The 24,811-nt window shown below is 39.5% G+C and overlaps 1 protein-coding gene and 1 non-coding gene across 2 annotated transcripts; both read right to left on the reverse strand.

The window, feature by feature from the left end:
* Nucleotides 1-4,937: 4,937 nt before the first annotated feature.
* Nucleotides 4,938-5,069, reverse strand: LOC114293786 (small nucleolar RNA snoR83). Its single transcript, XR_003640189.1, has one exon. It is a non-coding gene; the product is annotated as a small nucleolar RNA snoR83 (small nucleolar RNA).
* Nucleotides 5,070-10,866: 5,797 nt separating this feature from the next.
* LOC145812624 (uncharacterized) lies at nucleotides 10,867-11,253 on the reverse strand. The gene has a single exon (XM_082907607.1). The coding sequence runs from the start codon at nucleotides 11,251-11,253 to the stop codon at nucleotides 10,867-10,869; it is 387 nt and encodes a 128-aa protein (XP_082763733.1).
* Nucleotides 11,254-24,811: the final 13,558 nt, after the last annotated feature.

The following is a 24,811-nucleotide window of genomic DNA, read 5'->3' on the forward strand; positions in this document are numbered from 1 at the left end:
GCATATTAGCTCACATGCTTAGGATTGCATTGCATTAACATGCATGCTATACCTCTTGAGTTGAGCATGATAAAGGTTGAGCCCCTTTGCTTGTTTATTTTCATTGCATTACATTTGAAATTGAAGTTGCACACTCGATTCTTTGGGCCATCATGCATCGAAATGCGTGATTGGTGGCCCGAGAATCGAGGATCATGTCCCTTTGAGTCATAAACATGATAAAGGATATGGTTGGTGCATACATTGCTTGAATTGCATTGTCATGAAAAGCTCTGTCCTCTGCTGCTGTCAAACGGATTCTGCAGGAACCTTTTGCCGATCGACTGCACAGAGTGCCGACTGGCCATCCATCAGTGGCCGATGGATTCATATTTAGCTGATGACCACCAAATCACAGCCAATGATGATTCCCTCCAGTCGGTGGCATTCCCTAACATCCAGTGAGCACATCCTGAGACTTTGGCAGTCTTCAGAGAAGCAGAGCAGGGAAAACAGAGGCAGCTTGTGCATGGCACTGGACTTCTGAGCAAGACCCGAGCATGCGTGCATTGGACCCTCTTCCCGAGGCCCCTTTTTTTATTGCTTTTCTTAGCTTAGTTAATTTGTTAATTAATTAGGTGATTTGTAATAATTAATTAGCTTGCGAGTTAGTTAATTTGTATTATTCTTTCGGTCCCTCCGAGCGAGGGCGAATTTGTAATAAGTGTGGGTGAGTGTATACATGTCTTTCAACCCCCACTTCTTTCTCCCTTTTACTTACCTGCTTTGATGGTTAGTAATAGGTCATGTTTAATTTAGCATACCTTATGTTATGCATGCGTGCATCATTCATCAATATTGCATGCACCGGGCTCGGCGCATCATGCTAACTGCATTAGTATTTCAAATCTAACTTGAATACATGATGTTGGTGCATTTCACATGTAACTTCTAGATTAGTCGAGCCCATTCTAGTGACATTTTGTATACGTTGCATTAGGCACTTAACATGGACTTGGATCATACATTGATTTGCTAACGAGTTCCCTGTTTTGGCTCGGAGTACTCGGTAAGCATTTATGCTTTAGCATACCGCATGCGTGTGAGTGTTGCCATAACAACATGATTACCATGAGGCTAGCTGCTTATGTGATATAACTGCTTGAATGCCTGTGGATGGAGGTTGAATTACCTAAATTGGAAAAATGCATTAAAACTGTGAGTTTTAAGCCCACTAGATAGTGGCAAAACCATCTTTTCTAAAAGCCTACTCGAGGGTGGCAAAACTTGCATTTTAGCCTACTTGCGAGTAGTAAACCATCTTCAAAACAAACATGAAATATTTTGCTCCAATTTAGGCGAATTGGTCTATACTTGTTTGCTGTGCGCACAACATAGTAATTCTAGGCTAATAACCGGAATAAGAACACATAACGTTTTCAAAAGCAGATATCACGGTTAGTAGAAGCCGATCTTCGGATCGGGCGAGAGGGGGTTCTCATAGCTGATCTTCCCCAATCGTACCCAAGCTCCCGAGCCAAGGCAACTTTGGTGATGACGGACACATGGTCTTTGGCACCGAGTCAAGGTTTCCTAAATTCCCTCATAAAAAATATTTAGGTGGCGACTCTGTATCTGGCAAAACAGTCCATGTTTGGCACTTCTTTTCTAAAAATCTGTTTTCTCAAAACGATTTACCGGATTTGGACTCTTTGGTTCAAATTAAGGATCGTGACACAAATTGAGTCCGAACTATAGCGAGGCCCACGGGGCGCGTCTACAATATGATATCTCTTTCTTGTGTCATGAATGTATGATTACGGGTCTATTTTAAGGGCGTTACAAAGCCTAAATAAGTTGAATCCGCAATCCTTTAGAGGTCGTTTGGAAAGTGGATTGGCTTTTAGGCTTTTTGATTTTTTGACTATTTTAGCTTGGGGCTAAAAAACCTCGTTTGGGAAGGGTTATTTAATTTTTTTGACTTTTTGTGAGAGAGAGAATGTAATAATTATGGGTTAGATGTAATGTTTGTCTTATTGGGCTAAAAAGTCTATTTTTTCTTTTAGGGGAGTTATGGGCCAGTCCTATGGACCAGTCTTATTACTCAACAGGTCCTACTCAAAAAAATCAAACAGTGTTTTTTATTTTTACCCCTAGACTCAACACTGCAAATTTATCATTAGTTTAAATAAATTTATCACTGGTTTAAACAAATTTATCACTAGTTTCAACAACTTTATTACTGGGATCTTCCCCGATATACAAAAAGGAGAGAGAGAGAGAGAGAAGACCCAGTGACAAATAGCCTAGATCATAGAACTAAAGGTGGAGGCGACAACGATTATAGAGGTAGAGGCGGCAGTGGTCGACAACGACGGTGGAGGTGGAGACGTCGATGGTGGTGGAGACGAAGACGTCGGTGGAGGTGAAGCAATGGTAAAAGTGAAAGAAGATGCCAGTTGAGGTCACCGGCAATGACGACAATGGAGGTGGCGGCGGTCAACAATAGTGGAGATGCCGATGGTCGTTAGTGGAGAAATGTGCACAAAGAGAGAGAGAGAGAGAGAGAGAGAGAGAGAGAGAGAGAGAGAGAGAGAGAGAGTGAGTAATAACCCTTGAAGGACCAAAAATGTTCAGATTTGAGTATAAAAATTTGAGGGCAAAAATGAAATAAATAAATATGTTCAGGACTTATAGGTAAAAGAGTCTTCATTAAGGACCTGTTGGGTAATAACCCTTGAAAATAAGACTGGCCTATAAATATTCCACTAAAATAATTCCAAATCTAACCCAACCTTACCCAATCCTTATTCTCAAACGAAACCTTAACATATAAATATATTTGCTCAGAGGAGCATTGGCAGAGAGGCCATTTTGAGTTTGCTCAGAGGAGCATTGGCAGAGAGGCCATTCAAGAAGAGGGCTCAGAGAAGCATTACTCGGAAGAGCATTGGCAGAGAGGCCATTTTGAGGCAGCTCAGAGGAGCTTGAGTTTAGAGGAACATCGTCTAGAGGAGTCAGCTCAGAGGAGCATGAATTAGCTCATAGGAGCTTGAGACTGCAGAGGAGTTTGCTCGGAGGAGCATTGGCAGAGAGGCCATTCGGGAAAAGGGTTTGACATTTCAAGAGTATTGGCAAAAGGCAGAGTTTAGAGCTCAGAGGAGCTTTGGCAGGGGCCATTTGAGAGAAGTCACCAACAGAGGGTGCAACCAGCAGAGGGTGCAACAAGTGGAGCGCATTTCAGCTGGGTTTGAGTAGAGAACAATGAGGGGAGCTTGGCTAAAAGAGTTAGACGTTGAAGGTAGGCCATCAACACCGAGGTATTGGACTCAGCAGAGGAGCCGGTACACGCACTGCAGCATCAGCTTTGTGCTACATCAACGAGGACGTTGATGGTTGAAGTGGAGAAGAGTGTCACGGGTTGCCTTGCAAGGTTAACTCTGTGACGTTTCGCTCGCGGTGGTGTGGCCATTTGAGTGCTCAAGAGTGGCCGTTGGAAGTGCCCAACGTGGCCTAACATTGACCCTAAGTAGCCCAAGGCATGTAAGCCACTAATAGCCAACAAAAGACAAAGCCACAGCCCATATAAGTCATTATGACTCCTCAGACATGTATGATGTTTCCTCCTATCAGATGAAAAATTGTTTAACAAGTTATGATCTGGACTTGAAGTGAACAACCTTGGGGCAACTCAAGGGCGGGCAAGACTAGCCATTCAATACATTGAATTTATTTTTTTGGTATCAATTCTCTCTTTTGGCTATATATCAGGGAAAATTATATAATAGTAAATACATGATACTAACTTTTATATTGACACAATTGAAATTAAAATCTAAATTATTTTATTAAGCGCCATTTTTTTTCCAAATGGGCATTTAAACACAATAAAAATTCCTCCTTTTGTTTTTTTTTAACAGAATAAAAATTCCTCCTTTCCTTGCATTGTTTTTGTACTTTATTCTCCTTTCAATTTTACAGGTATACGCTTTATCGTTCACAGCCACAATATAAAATAAAAAATAAAAAAAGGCATCTCGAATCTTTCAATTTTTTTGGGAAGAAAGTACACAAACATGGTGTCAATGAAAAATATTTACAAAACAATGAAAAATATTATAAATATTAATAATTAAAATTATAATTTTTTTACTATTTTTTTATAAATAATTTTTTACTATAAGTGATAGGTAGCTCAATATAGAAGTCCTCAATTCAAAAACGACGTCGTTTCGTCGTTTTGATTTTTTTTTTTTTTTTCAAAAGACGAAAATCAGAAGGAAGAAAAAGGATGAAGAAGAAGATGAACTGGAAGAAGTAGAACTGGAAGGGCCAACAAAATCGGGCGGGGGCGGAAGCAAAGGCAGGAGGTGGAGGCGGAGACAAGGGCTGCGAGGCAGAGGCGGAGGCGACGACGGGATTGCGACAAGGCAACGGCTGGCGACGATCGGGCGGAAACCACGGCAGGCATAGGGCTGTCGCAGCTGTCATCTCCTCATCTTCCCCTCTCTTCTCTTTCTCTATCTCTTTGTCTTTCTCTTCTAAATTTCGGACTGGTTGGGGGGACAAATTTGTGGAGAAAAATCATTTTTCTTTTACTACTCAACTGATATGCATTGTCCCTTTTTTTCCCTTTAAAACTTGAGTAAGAAATTAGTTAAAAAATTGGGCTGATTTTGCATTTGTTAGTTTCATCATCATTTTATCAAATCAATGAATTTTCAACAAATCAATGGAGATCCTTCACTAAACCTTCAATAATCATATTTTTATTCAGTTTTTTTAAAAAGTAAAACTAGATCATTTAGAAAAGTTTATAATTTCTTTTTAAAACATTTGATGAAAAAACAGAAAAATTAATGGTGAGTTCCTTAACCAATACGATGAGGAAAAAATAAAAAAGAATAATTGGAGATGCTCTCAGACCTATCTTCAAAACCATGAAAAAATTGTGAAGAAAATGTATGGAAAAGCTACTAGTAAACGCCTTCTTAGATAAGAGAAGAGGCGTTATCAGCGAAACTTCCACAGAGCTTGTTCTTGGCCTCCCATGAATCAGATTAAGCACTCTGTTTCAGCTTATCTGGGATTATGAAGGCACAATCTATATATACAGACAGAGAGAGAGAGAGAGGTGAGGATTTGCATATTCTGAGAAGAGAAGAGTTTGGTATTTCAGAAACCCTAGCTCAGTGACTAGGGTTGTGACGGCAATGAGTTTTTTGCGTTCTCAGTACGATATTCTTATTTATATAGGGGCTCAGGTCTAAGCCCTAATTTTCGTCGAAAGTTTTGGAGTTTTTTTGTTTGTGAGCCCCTGCATTGCATTTTCTTGTATTTCAATTTGGTTGCAGCTTACTTTTTTTTTTGGTTATTTTTTTCCTTTTTCTTTTCTTTTTTTTTTATGTTTTTTAGTGAATTTAAAAAAAACAAAAAAAAAAACATCACTTCTGGGTTATGACGTACCAAAAAGCTATGTTTGGTAATTATTTTATTTTTAGTTTTTAATTTATATTTATAAAAATTTTAAAAATTGTAATAAAAATTTGTTTGATAATTTTTTTAATTTATAAATGGTTGTCTTAATTTATAAATTTTTTTTAAAAAAAACATAAACTCAAAAAATGAGTTTACATTAGTTTTTAAACAGAAATTTAAAATTTTAACTAATAATTTTTTTTTCAATTAATTTTTTTTCAAATAATTTTTTTTCCAATTAATTTTTTTAAATTATTTTTTCCCAATTATTTTTTTAATTAATTTTTTTCAATTATAATGTGTATGATCTCATTGTCATAAATGATAAAAAATAAATATAAACATTTTAAGCTTGAAAAAACAAATTTTTTAGTTTGTGTTTCTAAAAATTTTCAAATATTTTATTCAAACCAAATGAATTTGTAATTTATATTTTTTTTAAAATAAACAAAAATTAATTTATAAAATTTTTGTAAACATAAATCAAAAACTTAAACGTTTGTTTTGAATTTGACGTATTTTTTGATTTTTTTACGTATCATGAAAAGACGTACAAAAAAAAATTAGAGAAGTTACATGGTCAAAATAAGTCAATAGGCTGATTTTTTATTTTTTATTTTTTACCTAAAACAAGCTTAATTTTTTTTTAAAATTAAAAGAGATTATTTTTACTCTATTTTTTGGATTTTCTTTTATTTTTCTACCCTAGATTCTTGGATCTACGGCTCCTATGGCAAATTGGAAAGTTGCACTGGTATTGAGGCAAAGCTGTGGGCGGTGTACAACTGACTCACCATTATCATTCAAAAAAAACTTTCAACCATGTGATTATAGAGACGGATGACGAAGAGTATGAAAAGTATTAAAAAAAAATTGATAAATTCACATCAAATAGTGGTGGCATGCCTTAAATTAATAAACACAAACAATACTGAGAAAAATGATAGGTTATCAACAAATGGCCAACATCCTTCAAATGGATCTGAATTTTTTCCAACACTTTCTTTATTTAATCATCATCTAACATTTAATTCAAAAAATACAATTCAATAATTAGTCATTATCATTAATTGATGGATCGTTACACACACTAAAATTAAATACTAAACTATACATATTCTTTTAGAATAATCGCAAGTCCAGTATCAATCCACAGGGACAATTATGAAATTAGACTAATTTAATCACTGAATTCTTAAATTAATTTTGATTAAAAAGATTGAGAGATTTTATGACTACACAGAAATTAAATGAAATTGAGAAATTAAATTGACAATTAAAATTAGGATTTGAGAGATTGATTTTTGAGAAAAAATTCTAGAGCAAAGAATTTACCACTAACCATATAAACGAGATTAAACATGGCTAATAATTGCAATCCGACTTGAAATACCCAATATTTCACAACTACAAGTTCGAAATATTAATCAAGAGGGTTGTTGCATTCAACGTACAAGCACGAATCATCTCGTGTAGCATGAGGCGTTTGCTCTAAATTATGGTAGCAACACGACTCGTCTCTCGTAGCATGACTCGTCTCGTACTTTGAATACAAACACAAAGAAAACTAATGTATGGAAAGCATTAAACAATCACAGAGAGTAAAATACTTAAAGAGATGAAAAGAACAATGATTAAAAACTTCTAAATCATCCATACATTGATTCAAACCGATTCACAATCAAATCTTATGAAAAATCCTATTATATAGCTAGGGTTTCATCAAAACTCTAAAAAAGAAAACTAGCCACTCATGGAGGAGTGGGAAGCGGAAGAGGATGAAAAAGAAGCCCCAATGGAAGTTGTCCTTTAAGCTTGAGGAGAAATCACCTTTTCAAAACCCTAGCCTCCTTTTTCTTAAAATAAATTTCAGAACCCTAATCCAGCCCCTTTCTTGCCTTTATATAACTCTGTTGTCTTTCAAACAAGTTTAAAACAACAAGCCCATTTTTTGAGAAAAGTCAACGCACGTGTGGGACAGTCAACGCGCGTGCAGGAAACTCTTTTCTCTCTAAATTCTGTATTTTTACCCATTTTATGCTCCGACTATATACAATCTGATTGACATTAAACAGACATAAAATATATATAATTTGACAAGCAAGTAAAGTTAAGAGATCCTAATTAACAACCTCAATGTTGCACAATTTGGCCTTAATCACATCCCTTAACTTACAACTTGCTAGTCCTCAAGCAAGCAATAAAAAAAAAAATAAAATTAGACAAATATTTCCTCTTTTGTGGAAAAACGGTTGCATTTAGTATATGCAACAAGCCTTTAAAGTACAAAGTTATCCCAAGTGGACGAATAAAGTCTCGTAAGAGTTTCCAGAAATGATACCCACAAATATTAATATATTCACATCTATCCAGCAACAATAAATCACACTACACCACTCAATAATTAACTTATGTGCCAATGCAGTGCAATATTAAGACATGATGAGTCATTGACGACACAGTAGACAAGCATTAAGGAATCTATTGAGCAAAGACCACAATTCAGTTAATACAAAAGTAAAATCCCATATGTTTGTGAATGCTAATAAACACATCATCAGTACCCTCGGTGTAAAGTACAATCCCCATACTAGTTAACTGTCCACTATAGTAGTCCAGTGTAACTCATAATAACACCAAGTATATACAGAAAAACTAAACTATCGCAACCAAGATTCTCAATTTTTTATTTATTTATTTATTATTTTTTAACTTGAAAGACTATGCAATATCCTGATCCATTAAGCTTTCTAATTAACCCATGTAACAAGCATTGGGCCAATGACTCCAAAACGAAACGGTTTTAGGGCACTAGGTGTAAAGACACCCCTGCGGGCTTAATAACTCAAGTTGAAAAGGTTGCAAATCTGAACAAGTCATTCTCCTTACTTTTCCTTAACTGTGCAATGTCTAGATCCCTTAAACTTTCTAATTAACCCATGTAGCAAGTATTGGGCCAGTGACTCCCAAACCAGACGGTTTTAGGGCACTAGGTATAGAGACACGCCTACGGGCTTAATAACTCGAGTTAAAGAGGCTATGAACCCAAACAAATCAAGGTTTTCTCTTCTTTTTTTTATTTATTTTTATTTTTTAGAGAATCTTGACTACTCATTTATTCTTTCCTGCAATCCTAACAATTATCAATGATGCACACAATGGATTAGAATAGAGAGGTCACTACTATGAAAGTGTGTTTATGTGAATCAAGGCATACTCATGACAAGTGTGCTAATACCACAAATACAAATAACTCTCCTAGTGAAAACATCACATGTAAGTATTTACCTAATAAACCCTTTTCATACAAGCCTACTATGTTCCCCAATTAACATATGCTCAAATCACTACCATATTGGCACAAAGTGAAAATCAAGTGAAGTATGTATAAGCATGAATTATGAGTCAAATAGAAATACACAAAAGAAAATATCCTCATCCTCCAACTTGAATATGACATTGTCCTCAATGGAAGCAAAAGCCAAGTAAATAGAAATGAGAGAATATTACCAGTGATTGTAGGTGCACATCCAAGTAGGCAAATAATAACACACACACACAAACTTGACGCTTTTTTTTTCTTTTTTTTTTTCTCTCTTAAACAATCAAAAAAAGCTAAATAAATAAAATAACAGAAAAATAAACAACTAAATAAATAAATAAATAACCTATGAAACAAACAAAAAGCTAAGCAGGATTTTTTTTTTTTTTGGGGGGTTGCACGTGCGTCGGAGATGGCCGCACGAGCGGTGATCGTCTTCTTGACTGCCCAATTTTTATTTTTATTTTATATTATTTTTAAGGATCAACAATAGATGATGACTTGAACAAAAATAAAAACAAAACTCTACTTATCTACTCCTACACCTACAAAAACAAAACTCTACGGCTGAATTTTTTTTTTTTTTTTTTTTAAGGATAAACAATAGATCACTATAAAACTATCCCTAAATCTCACTACAATGGAAGATTGAAAGAAGAAATATAAAGTTTTAAACAAAAAGGAAGGATTTACCTTTAAATAGTGAAGAAAAAGAGAAAAAGAAGGGAGATTCGCCGGAAAAAATGATAGTCGTCGGATATTCGACGGACGGAGAGGAAATAGGGCGCTAACGGTGAGATGGTGGTGAGGAAGAAAGAGGGTGAAGGTTGGTGATGGTGGAAAGAAGAATGAAAAATGTTAGTGGTGGTGGGGCTTGAGTGAAAGAGAAAGAGAGGAAGAAGATGATAAGGTAGAGAGAGAATTTGAGAGGTGGTGAGAAAAGTGGGTCTAGGTTAGATATTCAATTTTTTTTTTTCAAAAACAAAAATAAAATAAAATAAATAAAATATGTTGAACAAAGAAATCTGAATTTTTTTTTTCTTTGATTTGATTTTTTTTTCAAAAATGAAAATAAAATAAAATAAATAGAATAAAATAAATTGAACAAAGAAATTTGAATTTTTTTAAAAAATTATTATTATTATTATTATTTCTACACTGTAGCACGCACCTGCATATAAAGCAAGCGTCGAATTGGATTTAGGAAATTTCACGTACGTGCGGGGCCCAGGCCGCATGTGCACCGTGCAAACTGCACCACCCTTACGCACCTGTATTTAAAGCAGAATGCAACTTGTGGAATTAAGTTATAGCTACACGTGCGGTGGGTTTGGCTGCAGGTGCGGGATTTTTTTTTTTTTTTGGAACGACATTCCACACGTACGAGGATCAAGCCGCACGTGCACCACTATTACCGCACCACACACCCGCATCTGCAATTAAAGCAGGCTTAAATTTGGGACTGAAAATTTTACCACACGTGCGGTGGGTAGTGCCGCACATGTGAGATTTTTTTTTTTTTTGAAAACACCCTCAGCCCAACTTGTACCTTTATTTCACAATCAAAATAACAATAACCTATGAAAAGAAATAAAAGTTCAATAAAGGTATAATCTTTACGCGAAAACCACGGATACTACTTTTCTCCCTAATTGTGTTTATAACTTTCCCTATTCTCCAATAGGGTGACAGACTAGGTTGATTTGATATCTAGAATCGAGCCGCCTAAGGCTAACTCGACCTAAGGGGCTGCCATATAGAGTTCAAGGCGGGGTGGTTTTGAAGCAATCTCCACACCCCTGGGTATTCAAACCAGATTTTAGTCTCGAAAATCCCAAACCTTTGCGTTCTAAGCTTTGTCATTCGAACTCTAGTTTCCACCGTCTAAGTTGGTCTCCTAGGAACTCACTACAAACACAGTTATGTGGCTATACCAAATCGTCAGATGTCGTTCGGGCATGACAAACACTAAAGGAGTTACACCTTTAGAGGATTTAAAGTCTTTTAGACGCAAATAAAGCACAGTAAGAATAAAGAAAAATATAATAGAATAGAAAGGAAAGAAAAAAGAACAAGACATCAATCTCTCAATCATAGTAAAAAGGATCCATCAAAGCAATGGACTCAATCATATCCCCATTTTGAATCCTCTCTATATATGGCTTCAGTCTTTGGCCATTCACTTTGAAAGTGTGGCCATTCTTTGGATCTTGCACCTCAACGGCGCCATGAATAAATGTCTCTACAACCACAAAGGGACCATCCCATCTTGATTTAAGCTTACCTGGAAATAGTCTCAATTTTAAGTTAAAAAACCATACTTCTTGGCTGGGTTCAAAGGATTTTCTATTAATGTGCTTGTCATGGAATTCCTTAGTTCGAGCTTTAAAAATTCTCGAACTCTCATATGCATCATTCCAAATTTTCTCCAACTCATTGAGTTGCGATTTCCGATTGAGCCCAGTCGCAGCCATATCGAAGTTAAACTTCTTTATGGCCCACAACGCTCAGTGCTCAAGTTCAACCGAGAGATGGTAAGCTTTGCCAAACACCGCCCTATATGGTGACATCCCAATGAATGTCTTATAAGTAGTGCGGTAGGCCCATAATGCATCAATCAAACATTTTGACCAATCTTTCCTATCTGGCCTTACCGTTTTCTCTATTATGTGTTTCACCTCTCTATTTGAGACTTCCACTTGGCCACTAGTTTGAGGGTGGTATGGAATACCAACTTTATGAGTGATAGAGTATTTCTTAACTACCGACTCCAAGAACCGGTTACAAAAATGTGTACCCTGATCACTTATTATGGCTCTAGGAAACCCAAAACGACTAAAGATGTTTTCATGCAAAAGTTTGATTACTACTTTATGATCGTTTATTCAGGTAGCTATCGCCTCCCCCATTTAGACACATAATCTACTGCCAAGAGAATATACTCAAATCCGAATGACGATGGGAAAGATCCCATAAAATCAATCCCCCAAACATCAAAGATCTCTACCACAAGAATACGAGACATTGGCATCATGTCACGCTGAGATATTGAACCCATTTGCTGACAGCGCAAACAAGTTCTACAAAATTGATGGGCATTTTTTGAAATGGTGGGCCAATAAAATCCGCTTTGTAAAATCTTAGCGGCCGTTTTATGTCCACTAAAATGACCGCCACATGCAGAAGAATGACAAAATGTAAAAATGCTATGCACCTCACTCTCCGGCACACACTGTCGGATCATTTGGTCGGAGCAATATTTAAACAACTCCGGATCCTCCCAAAAATAATACCTGACCTGCGAAAAGAATCAGTCTTTGTCTTACTTAGATCAATTTTAAGGAATTTGCCCAATGGCCAAGTAATTCACAAAATGTGCAAACTACAGGGGGCTCGCTCGTAACACCACAAGAAATTTTTCGTCTGGAAACGAATCATGCAAAGTTAGAGGGTCCCTAGTATACTCAACAAGGACTCGGGAGAGGTGATCCGCCACCACATTCTTAGACCCTTTCTTATCTCTGATCTTTAGGTCAAATTCCTGAAGCAACAAAATCCATCTGATTAACCTAGATTTGGTCTCTTTCTTTAATAGTAAATACCGTAAAGCGGCATGATCAGTGAAGACTATGACCTTGGAACCTAGGAGATAGGATCAGAACTTATCTAAGGCAAAGACCACAACCGGCAACTCTTTCTCGGTTGTAGTGTAATTCAATTGTGCATCCGAGAGAGTGCGACTAGCATAGTACATAGCATATGGTGCTCTATTGACCCTTTAGCCCAACACAGCCCCGACAACATAATCTAAGGCATCACACATGATTTCAAAGGGAAGCGACCAATCTGGTGATTTCATAATTGGGGAGGTAGTAAGGGCCACTCTCACTGTTTCAAAGGCTTTTAAACATGCCTCATCAAAGATAAAAAGTGCATCCTTAGCAAGTAAACTACACAAAGGAAGTGATATTTTACTAAAGTCTTTGATAAACCTACAGTAAAAACCTGCATGCCCCAAGAAAGAACGGACTTGACGCACAAAAGTGAGTGGAGGAAGGCTTGCAATGAGGTCAACTTTAGCTTTGTCTACCTCTATACCTCGAGGGGATACAATGTGTCCCAACACTATAGCCTCACGAACCATAAAATGGCTTTTCTCCTAACCCAAAATCAAGTTTGCCTCAGTACATCGTTTCAACACTCTAGTCAAATTCTTAAGGCATTCTTTAAAAGACGGTCCAAACACCGAAAAATCATCCATGAAAACCTCTAAGAATTTTTCCACCATATCGGAGAAAATGACCATCATACACCGTTGAGAAGTCGTCGGTGCATTACATAGCCCAAAGAGCATGCACCTGTAAGCAAAAGTGCCAAAATGGCAAGTGAATGTGGTCTTTTCCTGGTCAACGAGGTACACCAGGACTTTATTATACCCCGAGTAGCCATCAAGAAAACCATAAAAATCTTACCCCGCTAACCGCTCTAGGATTTGATCAATAAAAGGTAAGGGAAAATGATCCTTTCTAGTCATGGAATTCAGTCTCCTATAATCAATGCACACTCGCCACCCAGTAGTGGTTGGTGTGGGGACTAACTCTCCTCTCTCATTCTCAACAATAATGATGCCCGATTTCTTGGGCACCACTTGTGTGGGATTCACCCACTTGCTATCCGAGATGGGGTATATAATACCCACATCTAACAGTTTCAACACCTCATTTTTCACCACCTCTTTCAAATTAGGATTAAGACTTCGTTGCATTTCACGCGAAGGTTTGGTGTCCTCCTCTAGATGTATATAATGCATGCACACGGAGGGATTTATCCCTCTCAAATCAGCCATCAACCACCCTATAACACTCCGATGTGCTATGAGAACACTTATTAACTGACTCTCCTTATCAGGACCTGCTCCCCATATCCAAGGGTTAAGTATCGTGATGGCCAGTAACTAAAGTTACCTCCGACCAATTCTTAAATAAATTACTAAACGCGAGCGGAAAAATAATATTTAAGTGAAGGTATCAAAATATTCATTGGAGTTTCTATGTAATTAAATTGTCAGAGCTAAGCTATGTCTACAAAGTGCTTTGTGCCTACCCCACGTGCTGGCCCTGACATGTCACCTGAAAGTGGTAAAATACTATAAGCACATGTCAAAGTAAAAAATATTGTACTAAAAGCATAAGGGCATAAAATTCACTATGGATAATTATGGGGCTAAACAGAGTTTGATATTAAAAAACAGAGTATATAATACGGAAATTATTTGACATATAATACAGAAATTATGTAAACAACTATAACCACATTACGGAACAGAACATGGGTCACTGGACTGACTATCAGAACAGGGGTCAATGGATCCATGACAAACAGAGGACCACAAAGTGACCAAACATGTGCCAATGGTTATTTACGTCCTCCAAGGCATGCGACTGTCGTGGTGGTACTTATAAAATAACTACTCAAAACACATTTTAATAAACAGTTATATCCATGTATTTTCCTTATTATATAAAATAAGGTTCATAAAATAAAAAACATAATTACGTAAAATAAATCATGGTAACTCAAAATATACGTAAAATATGTTATGGTGACTCAAGGTATAATATAACTCACCTTAAAATTAATGCCTCACTTTTTCTTTCCACTATCAAGGACCTTCTTGACTTCCACTATTTTCTTCTCCTTTCTTTGTTTGGTTTCCTTTATATCAACGCCACACCTCTATATATAGGTGTCTAACTTATACATGAGAGACAGCTGGCAGCCAGGTGTCTTCTCCAAATTTGTGGTGGCAAATCCACTTCCTATAATTACACTTTAACCCCTAAATTTCTAGATAATGACATTACTTTACACAATTACACATAATAATATAAAATAAATCGTATATTTTTCTAACTGTGATTAAATAATATTAGTATAAATTTTAAAGAATAATTAAAAATTTAGGTTGTTACACTCCTGCTCTGTAGTCAAGTTAGATACAATGATGACTAGTAAAGTATCCTGGAGCCCTAAAAATGCATACTTGAGTGTGGCTGAGAGTGGCTTCAACTCCAGTGTAGGTGGTGTGACTAAAGATGGTATGGCGGGCTCTCTCGACAGAGGAGAAACTGACTCAAATCGAGCTTTTCACAGAGGAAAATCCAGTGTATAAGAAGCATTAAGCAAGGCATTCACCTCCTCAATTGACTCGTAAATATCAAAATTTTCAAACCCAAAATGAGCTAGACAAGCCTCTAGAAGGTCCTCTACAAGAATGGAGGGTAAAGCTTCCTCCATAATCCCATCCACAACACCCACAAATAAGCACTCCTCTCTCTCATGGGGTTGTTGGGATGCTTGAAAAACATTAAGTTTCACTTGCATGTTCCCAAAAGAAACTTCCATAACCCCGACACAACAATTTATGCATGCATTGGCTGTAGCCAAGAAAGGTCAACCTAAGATCACCGGGATTTGTTTCCTAGAACTGGCTACCGGTTCCATATCTAAAACCAAAAAGTCATCAGGAAAGTAAAACCTATCGACCTTCACTAGCACATCCTCAATCATGCCACGTGGCACTTTGAGGATTGGTCAGCCAACTGGAGAGTAACAGTAGTGGGCTTTAACTCGCCAAGCCCAAATTCTTCATACACAGAGTATGACAATAAATTGACACTAGCCCCTAAATCTAACAAGGCCATATTAATGAAATGGTCCCCTATACTGCATACGATGGTTGGACACTTAGGTCTTTAAGCTTAGAGGGTGTGTCATTCAACAAGATGGAGCATACTTTCTCCGTGAGTATGACCTTTTAGGACACGTGTGTCCTAGATTTACATTTTTGCATGCAAAGGTCCTTCAGAAGTTTAGCATAGGAGGGTACTTGCTTAATCACCTTGTAGACGTGCCCGTGGGCCTCATGCTACAGTTCGGACTCAATTTGTGTCACGGTTCTTAATCTGAACCAAAGAGTCCAAATCCGGCAAATCGTTTTGAGAAAACAGATTTTTGAAAGAAGTGCCAAACATGGACTGCTTTGCCAGATACAGAGTCGCCACCTAAATATTTTATTTTTGGGAAATTTAGGAAACCCTGACTCGTTTGCCTAAGGCCACGTGTCCGTCATCACCAAAGTTGCCTCGGCTCGGGAACTTGGGTACGATTGGGGAAGGTCACTTCGTGAGCACCCCCACTCGCCCGGTCAGAGACCGGCCTCTACTAACCATGATATCTATTTTTGAAAACATTGTATGTTCTTATTCCGGTTATTAGCCTAGGTTATTATGTGATGCGCACAGCATACAAGTATAGACTGAGTCGCTTGAATTGGAACAAAACATTTCATGTTTGTTTGTTTGAAAATGGTTTGATGGTGCTACCCGCAAGTAGGCTAAGACGTGGATTTGCCACCCTCGGGTGGGCTTAGAAAACATGATTTTGCCACTATCTAGTGGGCTTAAAACACACATTTGATGAATTATTCCAATTCAAATAACCCAACCTTCACCCACATACTGTATGCTAATTGAAATATGCCCTAATCTAACCATCATAAGCAGGTAAATAAAAGGGAGAAAGACGTGGGGTTGGAAGGCATACAACACACACACGCACACTTATTACAGTTGTGCCCTCGCGCAGAGGGTCCGAATAAATATACAGTCCCGAATAAAAGAATATTACAGTCCAAATATTACAGTCCAAATAATATATAAATTCCTAATTAATTAATCAAATTGACTAAGAAAGCTGTAAAACTGACGTGCAAGCCAGGGATTGCCTTGCTCCTGATGAATGATGCATGTCTGGGCTGCCTTGCGCAGAAATCCACTGGGATGCCCCAATTAGCCTTTGTTTACACCTTTTCTTGAAATGCGCGCCAAACTCCAAAAAGTTGCTGATTCTTTATTTTGCTGCAACAGAGAGCAGGAAAGGGGCATGGCAATGTATTTTCACAGATATATGCATGCCTCGATCCTCGTGCCACCAATCACGCATATCGATGCATGATGGCGGAGGAGTCGAAATGTGCAACTCAATATAGAATGAATGCACGTATAAACACAACAAGAACCTAACTCCATCATGGATGATCCGGAGTGTCGGTGATTAGGGAATTGAGACACGTTCCGTCACTCGGAGTACGAAACGCACCTCGTTTCCCGTGTCCGGGCTAACTCCTATCCCGAACACGATGCAATATGCATGATATGCATGAATGCAACTAAGATACAGCCTAGCATGCACAATGCTATGAAAATGAGATGTCTCGAAATGCGTGCACACGGGTACGCAAATCGAGAAAATGACATACGCAATGCAAATGACACGAAAATATGATATGGGCTTACACTAACATGAGAGAGCCTCAGCCACACTCACATAAGAGGCCGATGGATGAAAATGAAGTGCCTCGAAACGCGTGCACACGGGCACGCAAATCGAGGCAATGCATATGCAATGCAATATGGCTAAAATGGCATATAGAATGCAACATGGACTTATCCTAACATGAGAGAGCCTCAGCCACACTCACATAAGAGGCCGATGGATGAAAATGAAGTGCCTCGAAACGCGTGCACACGGGCACGCAATTGAGGCAATGGCATATGCAATGCAATATGGCTAAAATGGCATATAGAATGCAACATGGACTTATCCTAACATGAGAGAGCCTCAGCCACACTCACATAAGAGGCTGATGGATGAAAATGAAGTGCCTTGAAACGCGTGCACACGGGCACGCAAATCGAGGCAATGGCATATGCAATGCAATAATGGGAAATGATATGCAAACATGCTAATTGAATTTCAGCACTGAAATGTGGGGGAAAACAGCCCCGAAATGAGGCGAAAGTGCACCCGATGCATGGAATAGTCTCGAAACATAAATTTTGGCACCCGAAATGGCCTATAGCTATACCAAATATGCACAATATGGACATGCAATGAATAGACAGTAGCAAGGCAGCCCCAAAATTAGCATTTTACCAGTACAAATCATGGCCAAATAGTAAGCACAAATATGGCAAAACTAGCATGCAAAAATGGCCCTAAATATGAGATAATGAAGCAAATCACAGTTGCTGACCCCAAACAGGTTAGGGCCCTTCAACAACATTGAAGAGGGGCCCAAAATATGACATTTTTCAGAACTGTAAAAACCCCAAAAACAAATATAGGTATGGCTAAGCTCTTATGCAAGAATTGGACCGAAAAATGGACAAAGAAGCAAGCGGTAGATGCAAAACCCAAAAAGAAAAAGACTCTTCTATAACACTGAAGAGGGGCCAAAAATATGACTATTTACAGTTTATGGAAGCCCCAAAAACAGTATATAAATACACTCAAAATGTCATGCAAGATGAGGCTCAAAAGAGGCTATAACACAAAGTATACAAAATATTAAACAAACAGCCAAAGACCCTTAATGAAACATGACAAGGGGGTCAAAATATGGCTGTTTTTAGTTCGGACCAAAGTCCAAAAACAGCAACATCAGGGGCTTCCAAAGCATGCAAAAATGGGGACCAAAAGAGAGATATAACACGAAGTGTATAAAATATACCTCAAACCATGAAAGGCCCTTAATGAAACATGAATAATGGGCCAAAATAAGACTATTTTCAGTACTGTAAAAAGGCCAAAAACAGAAGCACAATGGGCTGCCAAAGCATGCAAGAAAAGGGGGCCAAAGAGGGATATAACATGAAGTGGCAGATGGAGGTCCAAAACAGTGATGAGCCCTTCTTCAATGTTGAAGAGGGGCTCAAAATAAGCCTATTTACAGTTTATATCATGCTCCAAAACAGATCACATATAGGCTAAAAACATCATGCAAGAAAATGGCATTCAAGGAGGATATTGAAGCAAGTGCAATATGGGGGCCTCAAACAGTGTTGAGCCCTTAAGCAAAAGTGAAAAAGAGCTCAAAATAAGGCCACTTTCAGTTAGGTCCGGAGCTCAAAACAACAAGCATATATGGCTTAAAAATGACACAAGAAATGGACCAAAAATGGGGAAATGAAACTCACCCTTGAAGACAAGTCTCTGGTTGCTTCTTGGCTTGAGAAGTGATGCCTCCTAGCTGCTGGAAAGCCTCTCAAGCTGCTAGAAATGGAGTAGTGGTGGTGGTGCTTGGTGGTGGTGAAGAAATGAGGTAGAACTTAGGAGTTTTCAAGGAAAAATGAGAGAGATGGATGGAGATATGTATGTATATGCTTGAAGCAATTTTTCTAACCCCTAATACCAGAGATGGCAGCTGGTTATATGGACCAAGGAGAGGGGGAGCATGGAGGGAAAGGGTGGGGAAAAAGGACCAAGTCCTTTCCCCAAAGGCTGTTTCCCTCGGATACAGATCTTTTTGGGGAAAAAAGTATACAGCTGTAAAGTGCACAACCTAGGGATTATGGCTGGCCACCTTTTGGAGCTGCAGGTGGCCGGCCGGCCAAGGGTCAAAAGGGTCAATGAGAATTAGTAGCCGACCATATGATATTGGTGGCCTCCCAGGTTCCCTCATCACAACCCTGTGGTTCAAAATTGCAAACTGTAAAACAGGAGAGAGAATAGGCCATTTTTAGGAGGGGTTCAAAAGGGTCAAGTTGAATTAGTGGCCGACCACCAACTTTTAGGGTCCTCCCATGTGTGTATAACACAAATATGTGGTTAAAAGTTCAAGAAAATGGCCCAAGGGTGTTCAACATTGGCTCGGAAGTGAGAAAAACGGGCGTCGGAGGGCGTCGGAGGATATATAACTGGTTGCTAAAATAATTGCTGGCCTCCCACCCTTCTACGGCCTCCCTGGGGATGAAACAGATGTACCTGCCAAAAATGAACAAAACCCGATGCAAAACGAATGTTCGGGGGCCAAAACGCGCAGTTCGGGGCCCCGAAAACTGCCTGTTAAAAACCGAAAGTGGCATTCGGCCATGAAGTGGGTCTCTCAGACCCCAGTGTCCCTCAAAATGGAGCAAATAAGATGTATGCCAAAATTTAGAGCAAACGGAGATGGTTAAGTGGTCCCGAACCGAGGCACACGGCCAACGGTCCCGAAAAATTGGAAATCGGGCTCCGAAATGGGCAAAATGGCCTACGGCCACCAAATGTAGCCCACGGCCACTGAGAGATGGTCTACGAGACCTCTCCCTCCCCTCAGGAAAAGAAACAGAGAAAATCGAGTCTGGTTCACAAACCGAGGCAAGGCAAAGAAGAGGGTTTGGAAGTCCGGAAGCAGGGCTCACGGCCGCGACTCTGAGACTTCTGAACGAGCACGATATGCCACATCACCAAGTGCTCAATCGGTGATGTCTGAGTCTTAAGGTCGGTCAAAAATGGGGTGTCTACAGTTGCCCCTCTTTGACAGAACTCGGAAGTCACAAGTGACGGGAGTGAATGTCAAAGCCCAGAGATGACCCATTTTTGACAAGGCCGAAGACTTAGACAAACGTACAAGATAAACACAGTGATGTGCCCGCAGGCAAGGGGGGCAAAATGCAAAATGATACGCAGAAATATTTTGAAGATTGGACTTATACGCTACGCGAAGCCGGTTTGAAAATTGAGGATTCACGCAATGCACTGTAATGCAGTGGCTAAAATGCAATGTAATGGCTAAGAGGTAAAGGTACCTTACAGGGGCAATTGGCAATGACTTACCTCATGCTGCTGGGGATCTTTCGCTTCTTCTTGGTTGAACCACAGGTACTACTTTTCTCCCTGACCATGGTCGCAGCTGTCCCTATTCTCCAACAGGGTGACAGACTAGGTTGGATCAGTATCCAGAATTGAGGTGCATACAGATGCTATCTTAATCTATGGGGCTGCCATACAGATTTCAAGCCGAGGATATACCCCTGGGTATTTAAACCAGACTTTAATCTCGGAAATCCCGAACCTTTGCGTTCTAGGCATAAGCCATTCGAACTCTAGTTTCCACCGTCTCAGTTGGTCTCCTAGGGACTCACCGCAAACACAGGCAGGTGGCTATACCAGACCACCAGAAGTCGTTCGGGCACGACAAACACCAAAGGAATTTCACCTTTAGAGGATTTAAGGTCTCCTAGACCGGGGAGTGCACAAGACAGTGCGAATAAAGATGCAGGATTTAAGGTCTCCGTAGACTGGAGGATTTAAGGTCTCCTAGACCAGGGAGTGCACAAGACAGTGCGAGGCAGAGTGAATGCACAAAACAGTGCTAAACAGATACACAAAATAGTGCGATGCTAAAGGTGTACAAAACAGTACGAGTAAGGTGAATGCACAAAACAGTGCGATACAGATAAGGTGCGCAAGATAGCGCGATACAATGCACTAACAAGTACAGGTGAGATGCGCAAGATAGCGCGATGGAATGCGTGCAAAATGCAAGTAAGGTGCACAAAACAGTGCAATGCACAAGAAAGCGCGAGTGATTTGAAATGCACAAGACAGTGCGATGCAGGTGCGTAAAATAGCGCGAAATGTAAACTGCACAAAACAGTGCGATGCGCAAAATAGCACGAATGATAAACTGCACAAAACAGTGCAATGCGCAAAATAGCGCAAATGATGAACTGCACAAAATAGTGCGATTGAGGTGCGCAAAAAAAAAAAAAAAAAAAAAAAAAAACGCGAAATGTAAACTGCACAAAACAGTGCGATACGCAAAATAGCGCGAATGATAAACTGCACAAAACAGTGCGATGCGCAAAATAGCGCAAATGATGAACTGCACAAAATAGTGCGATTGAGGTGCGCAAAAAAAAAGCGCGAAATGTAAACTGCACAAAACAGTGCGATGCGCAAAATAGCGCGAATGATAAACTACACAAAACAGTGTGATGCGCAAAATAGCGCGAGTGATGAACTGCACAAAATAGTGCGATTGAGGTGCGCAAAAAAAAAGCGCGAAATGTAAACTGCACAAAACAGTGCGATGCGCAAAATAGCGCGAATGATAAACTGCACAAAACAGTGCGATGCGCAAAATAGCGCGAGTGATTTTGAAATGCACAAGACAGTGTGATACACTAAACAGCGCGATTGATTTGAAATGCACTAAACAGTGCGATACGCTAAACAGCGCGAGTGATTTTGAAATGCAATGCACAAAATAGTGCGAGTGAGATACAACCACAAGATGCACAAGACAGTGCTAGTGAGATACAAAGTGTAAGTGCACAAGATAGTGCGAGTGAATGCATGTTCTATGCAAATGAGGTGCATTTTCTATGCAAGTATGGAAGAGTGCATTTTCTATGCAATATTGAAAGCAAGCATATTCTATGCATGAAACAAGCAAAGCATATTCTATGCGGAATCGAAAGCAAGCATATTCTATGCATGAATCATAACGATGCGCGGCACGCATGCAACAACAGTGTATATGAAAGTTCACATTCTATGTAGTAGAGGAGCATCAAATATGTACTCTGGTGCCTCTGATTTACCTCTTTAGAGGACTTTGCAACACACTCAGCTCAAAAAGGGCACACCCTGTTCATATTGGCGAGAGATAACATCTGCTGCTGCTGCTTTAATTGCCGTTCTGACTTGAAGCATGCTTAAGCTTGGAGTAGAGGCACACTCATTCTTCGGGGCACTGGCAAGGCCTGAAGAGGTACATATGGAATGCAATCTCAGAATTTTCTGAAGGTGAAACACACTCAGATGCTCAAAATTTTCCCTATTTTCTTTTGCTTCGTAGTCCGGAACTTATATAACTTCAGATAGGTCCTTGTTTTACCGTTCACACTTATCGGGGGTGGACCTTGCAGTTTTATGAAAGAACAAATCTTGTTTTGTACAAATGTGGAGAATGGCACAGCACTCTGAGCACAAAAAGATTTATGGAAATTGAGAAATGAGTTCTTAACCGGGTATTGAGCCTACGACTGCACACAGTGAAAAAGACTCAGCAACGGAAAACAAAAGGTAAACAACCTAAACACATCGAGTAACACTCGAAGCGACTCACAACAAGAATCGAGACAGACAAAATAAAACACAAGACTCAAATGTGCACATGGAGCCTGTTTCCCCGGGTATTGTTTCCCACCCTTTCTCATTTGTGATCCTCACATCACTCGGCCCTCAAGCTCTATTTTTCTGAAAAAGCCCTCTTCTCACTTTTTCTCTCATCGCACATCTCTCTATTCTTTAATCTCTCGTTTTTTTTTTTTTCAATCCCTCCCCTGGGCGGTTGATGGATAAACAGGAAGTCGTGGGCCCTTGCCCCTGGTATTCTACCAGCTTTTGATTCTTGTTCACAACAGTGAATTTCTTCCAAAAAAGGGCTGCGTTACAATTGGGTGTGTAGCAAATCTGCAGCTAACATCGGTTGACGATGCTCTGCTGGGGAGTTTGGATGTGAACAGACTTGTCTAGATAAAGGAGTGGAATATCTTGTCCCATTCCGGTTCGTGCTTCGCACTTGGCTTGATACCTTGTTGCTTGGAGGATGAGGGAACCTTCAGCCGTTTTGTGATCAGCCTCAGTGGTGCCCTTTTCTGGCGAATATGGTGCCCTTTCGGCAAGTAGAGTCCCCTTTCTGGCAAGTAAGTTGACAACAGGAGGAAGACAGAACATCTGACTCAACTGTGCCCCTATTTCATCATTTTGACCATTTTTTATTTTGGTTTTAAAACAATTTTGACCAACATGAAAGTTAGATTAACATGCTTGTTCAATTTTTTATTTGAAAATCATGCAAGTCAGGCTATGAGCACTGAAAATTTTCCTTTTTGGTCCAAGAAATGGTCCAGTTTTTGGAAAAGATGAAACAATTTTCGAGAAAATTAGTCAACCTCAGTAAAAATTCTCAAAGACTATTTTCGCAAACGGCCGATGCTTAACAAGCGCGGAACTTACTCTTGAGACGTACAACCTCGGATCTGGACGAAAATTGCCCCCTTGCTCGAAGAGAGCTGCATGGCAATGGAAAGTTGCCCCTTGTTTGAACGGCGCCACGGCGCATTGAATGGCAATGGAAAGTTGCCCCCTGTTTGAACGGCGCCACGGCGCATTGAATGGCAACGGAAAGTTGCCCTTGTTTGAACGGCATCGCGGCGCGTTGAATGGCAACGGAAAGTTGCCCCTTGTCTGAATGGCCCCGCAGCGCATTGTAGTCCGTCCTCAGAGTGACGAACACAACCAGACTCTCAGATACAGAGAAGACAAAGATGATCAGAACCATCGCATGGACACAGTCGATTTGGAAGTGTTTATGGCTGGACTTCAGAATGAAGTTGCCTACGTATCCCAAAGATGGGAATCAAGCCTCACGTAGTTCGGGGTTAAGGTACACTCGGGTATTAACCTCTCCTTTTTGCGCTCTAATTTTTGCCAAGGCCGCCCTTTGCAGGTTTTCAACCTTGCGAGCTATGTTTTTCTTCTTTTCAATTTTTGTGTTCTTTTCTTTTCTTTTCATTTCTTTTGATTTTGATTTTCTTTTTTTGTTCTTTTCTTTGCATTTTTCTTCATTTTGTTCTTTTGTTCTTTTCTCTTTTTTGTTCTTTTTCTTCTTTTCTTGCTCTAACTTTTGCCTGGGCCGCCCTTTCGGGTTTTCGGCCCAGCGAGCCTCTCAAAGGGTAAAAGTGTAGCTTTGTCCATGTCAAATGGTTTTGAGATCCCGAAGTCATCTGAATCCAGGAGAATGGCTGCTGTTCTAGCTTTGTAAGCTTCTTCTGATGAGACCTGATCTTCTTGACCCGACTTCCTTGCCTCTTGTTCGAGGGCTGCTTTGAATTTGGCCACACAGGCCTCACATTGTAGTTGACCGTTGAACGTTCTGAATGGGCCCAAGGTTTGAAAGCAAGGACTCAAGTCTCGAGGCTGAGAGCGATCCTATGCTGCACAATCTCAAGAGCGATTCCACACAAGTCTTCGCAGGACCGCGCAAAACATTTTGTTTTTGAAAATTTTTAAGAAAGCGATAAATCGCTCGCGCTGAAGATAGTGTAGAACCAATCTGGATCAAGCCAGGATCCTTCCCAGTACTTACGCTAACAAGCATGATCTCAATCATTAAGGGCTTAGCATGCCTCTCTT

The sequence above is a fragment of the Camellia sinensis genome, chromosome 2 (genome assembly GCF_055761805.1).
Source record: "Camellia sinensis isolate YWXY chromosome 2, ASM5576180v1, whole genome shotgun sequence".
NCBI classification, from domain to species: domain Eukaryota; kingdom Viridiplantae; phylum Streptophyta; class Magnoliopsida; order Ericales; family Theaceae; genus Camellia; species Camellia sinensis.

Bases quoted from the DNA above. Each gene is read 5' to 3' on its own strand.
- LOC145812624 (XM_082907607.1), bottom strand. From the start codon at position 11,253: ATGGCTGCGACTGGGCTCAATCGGAAATCGCAACTCAATGAGTTGGAG.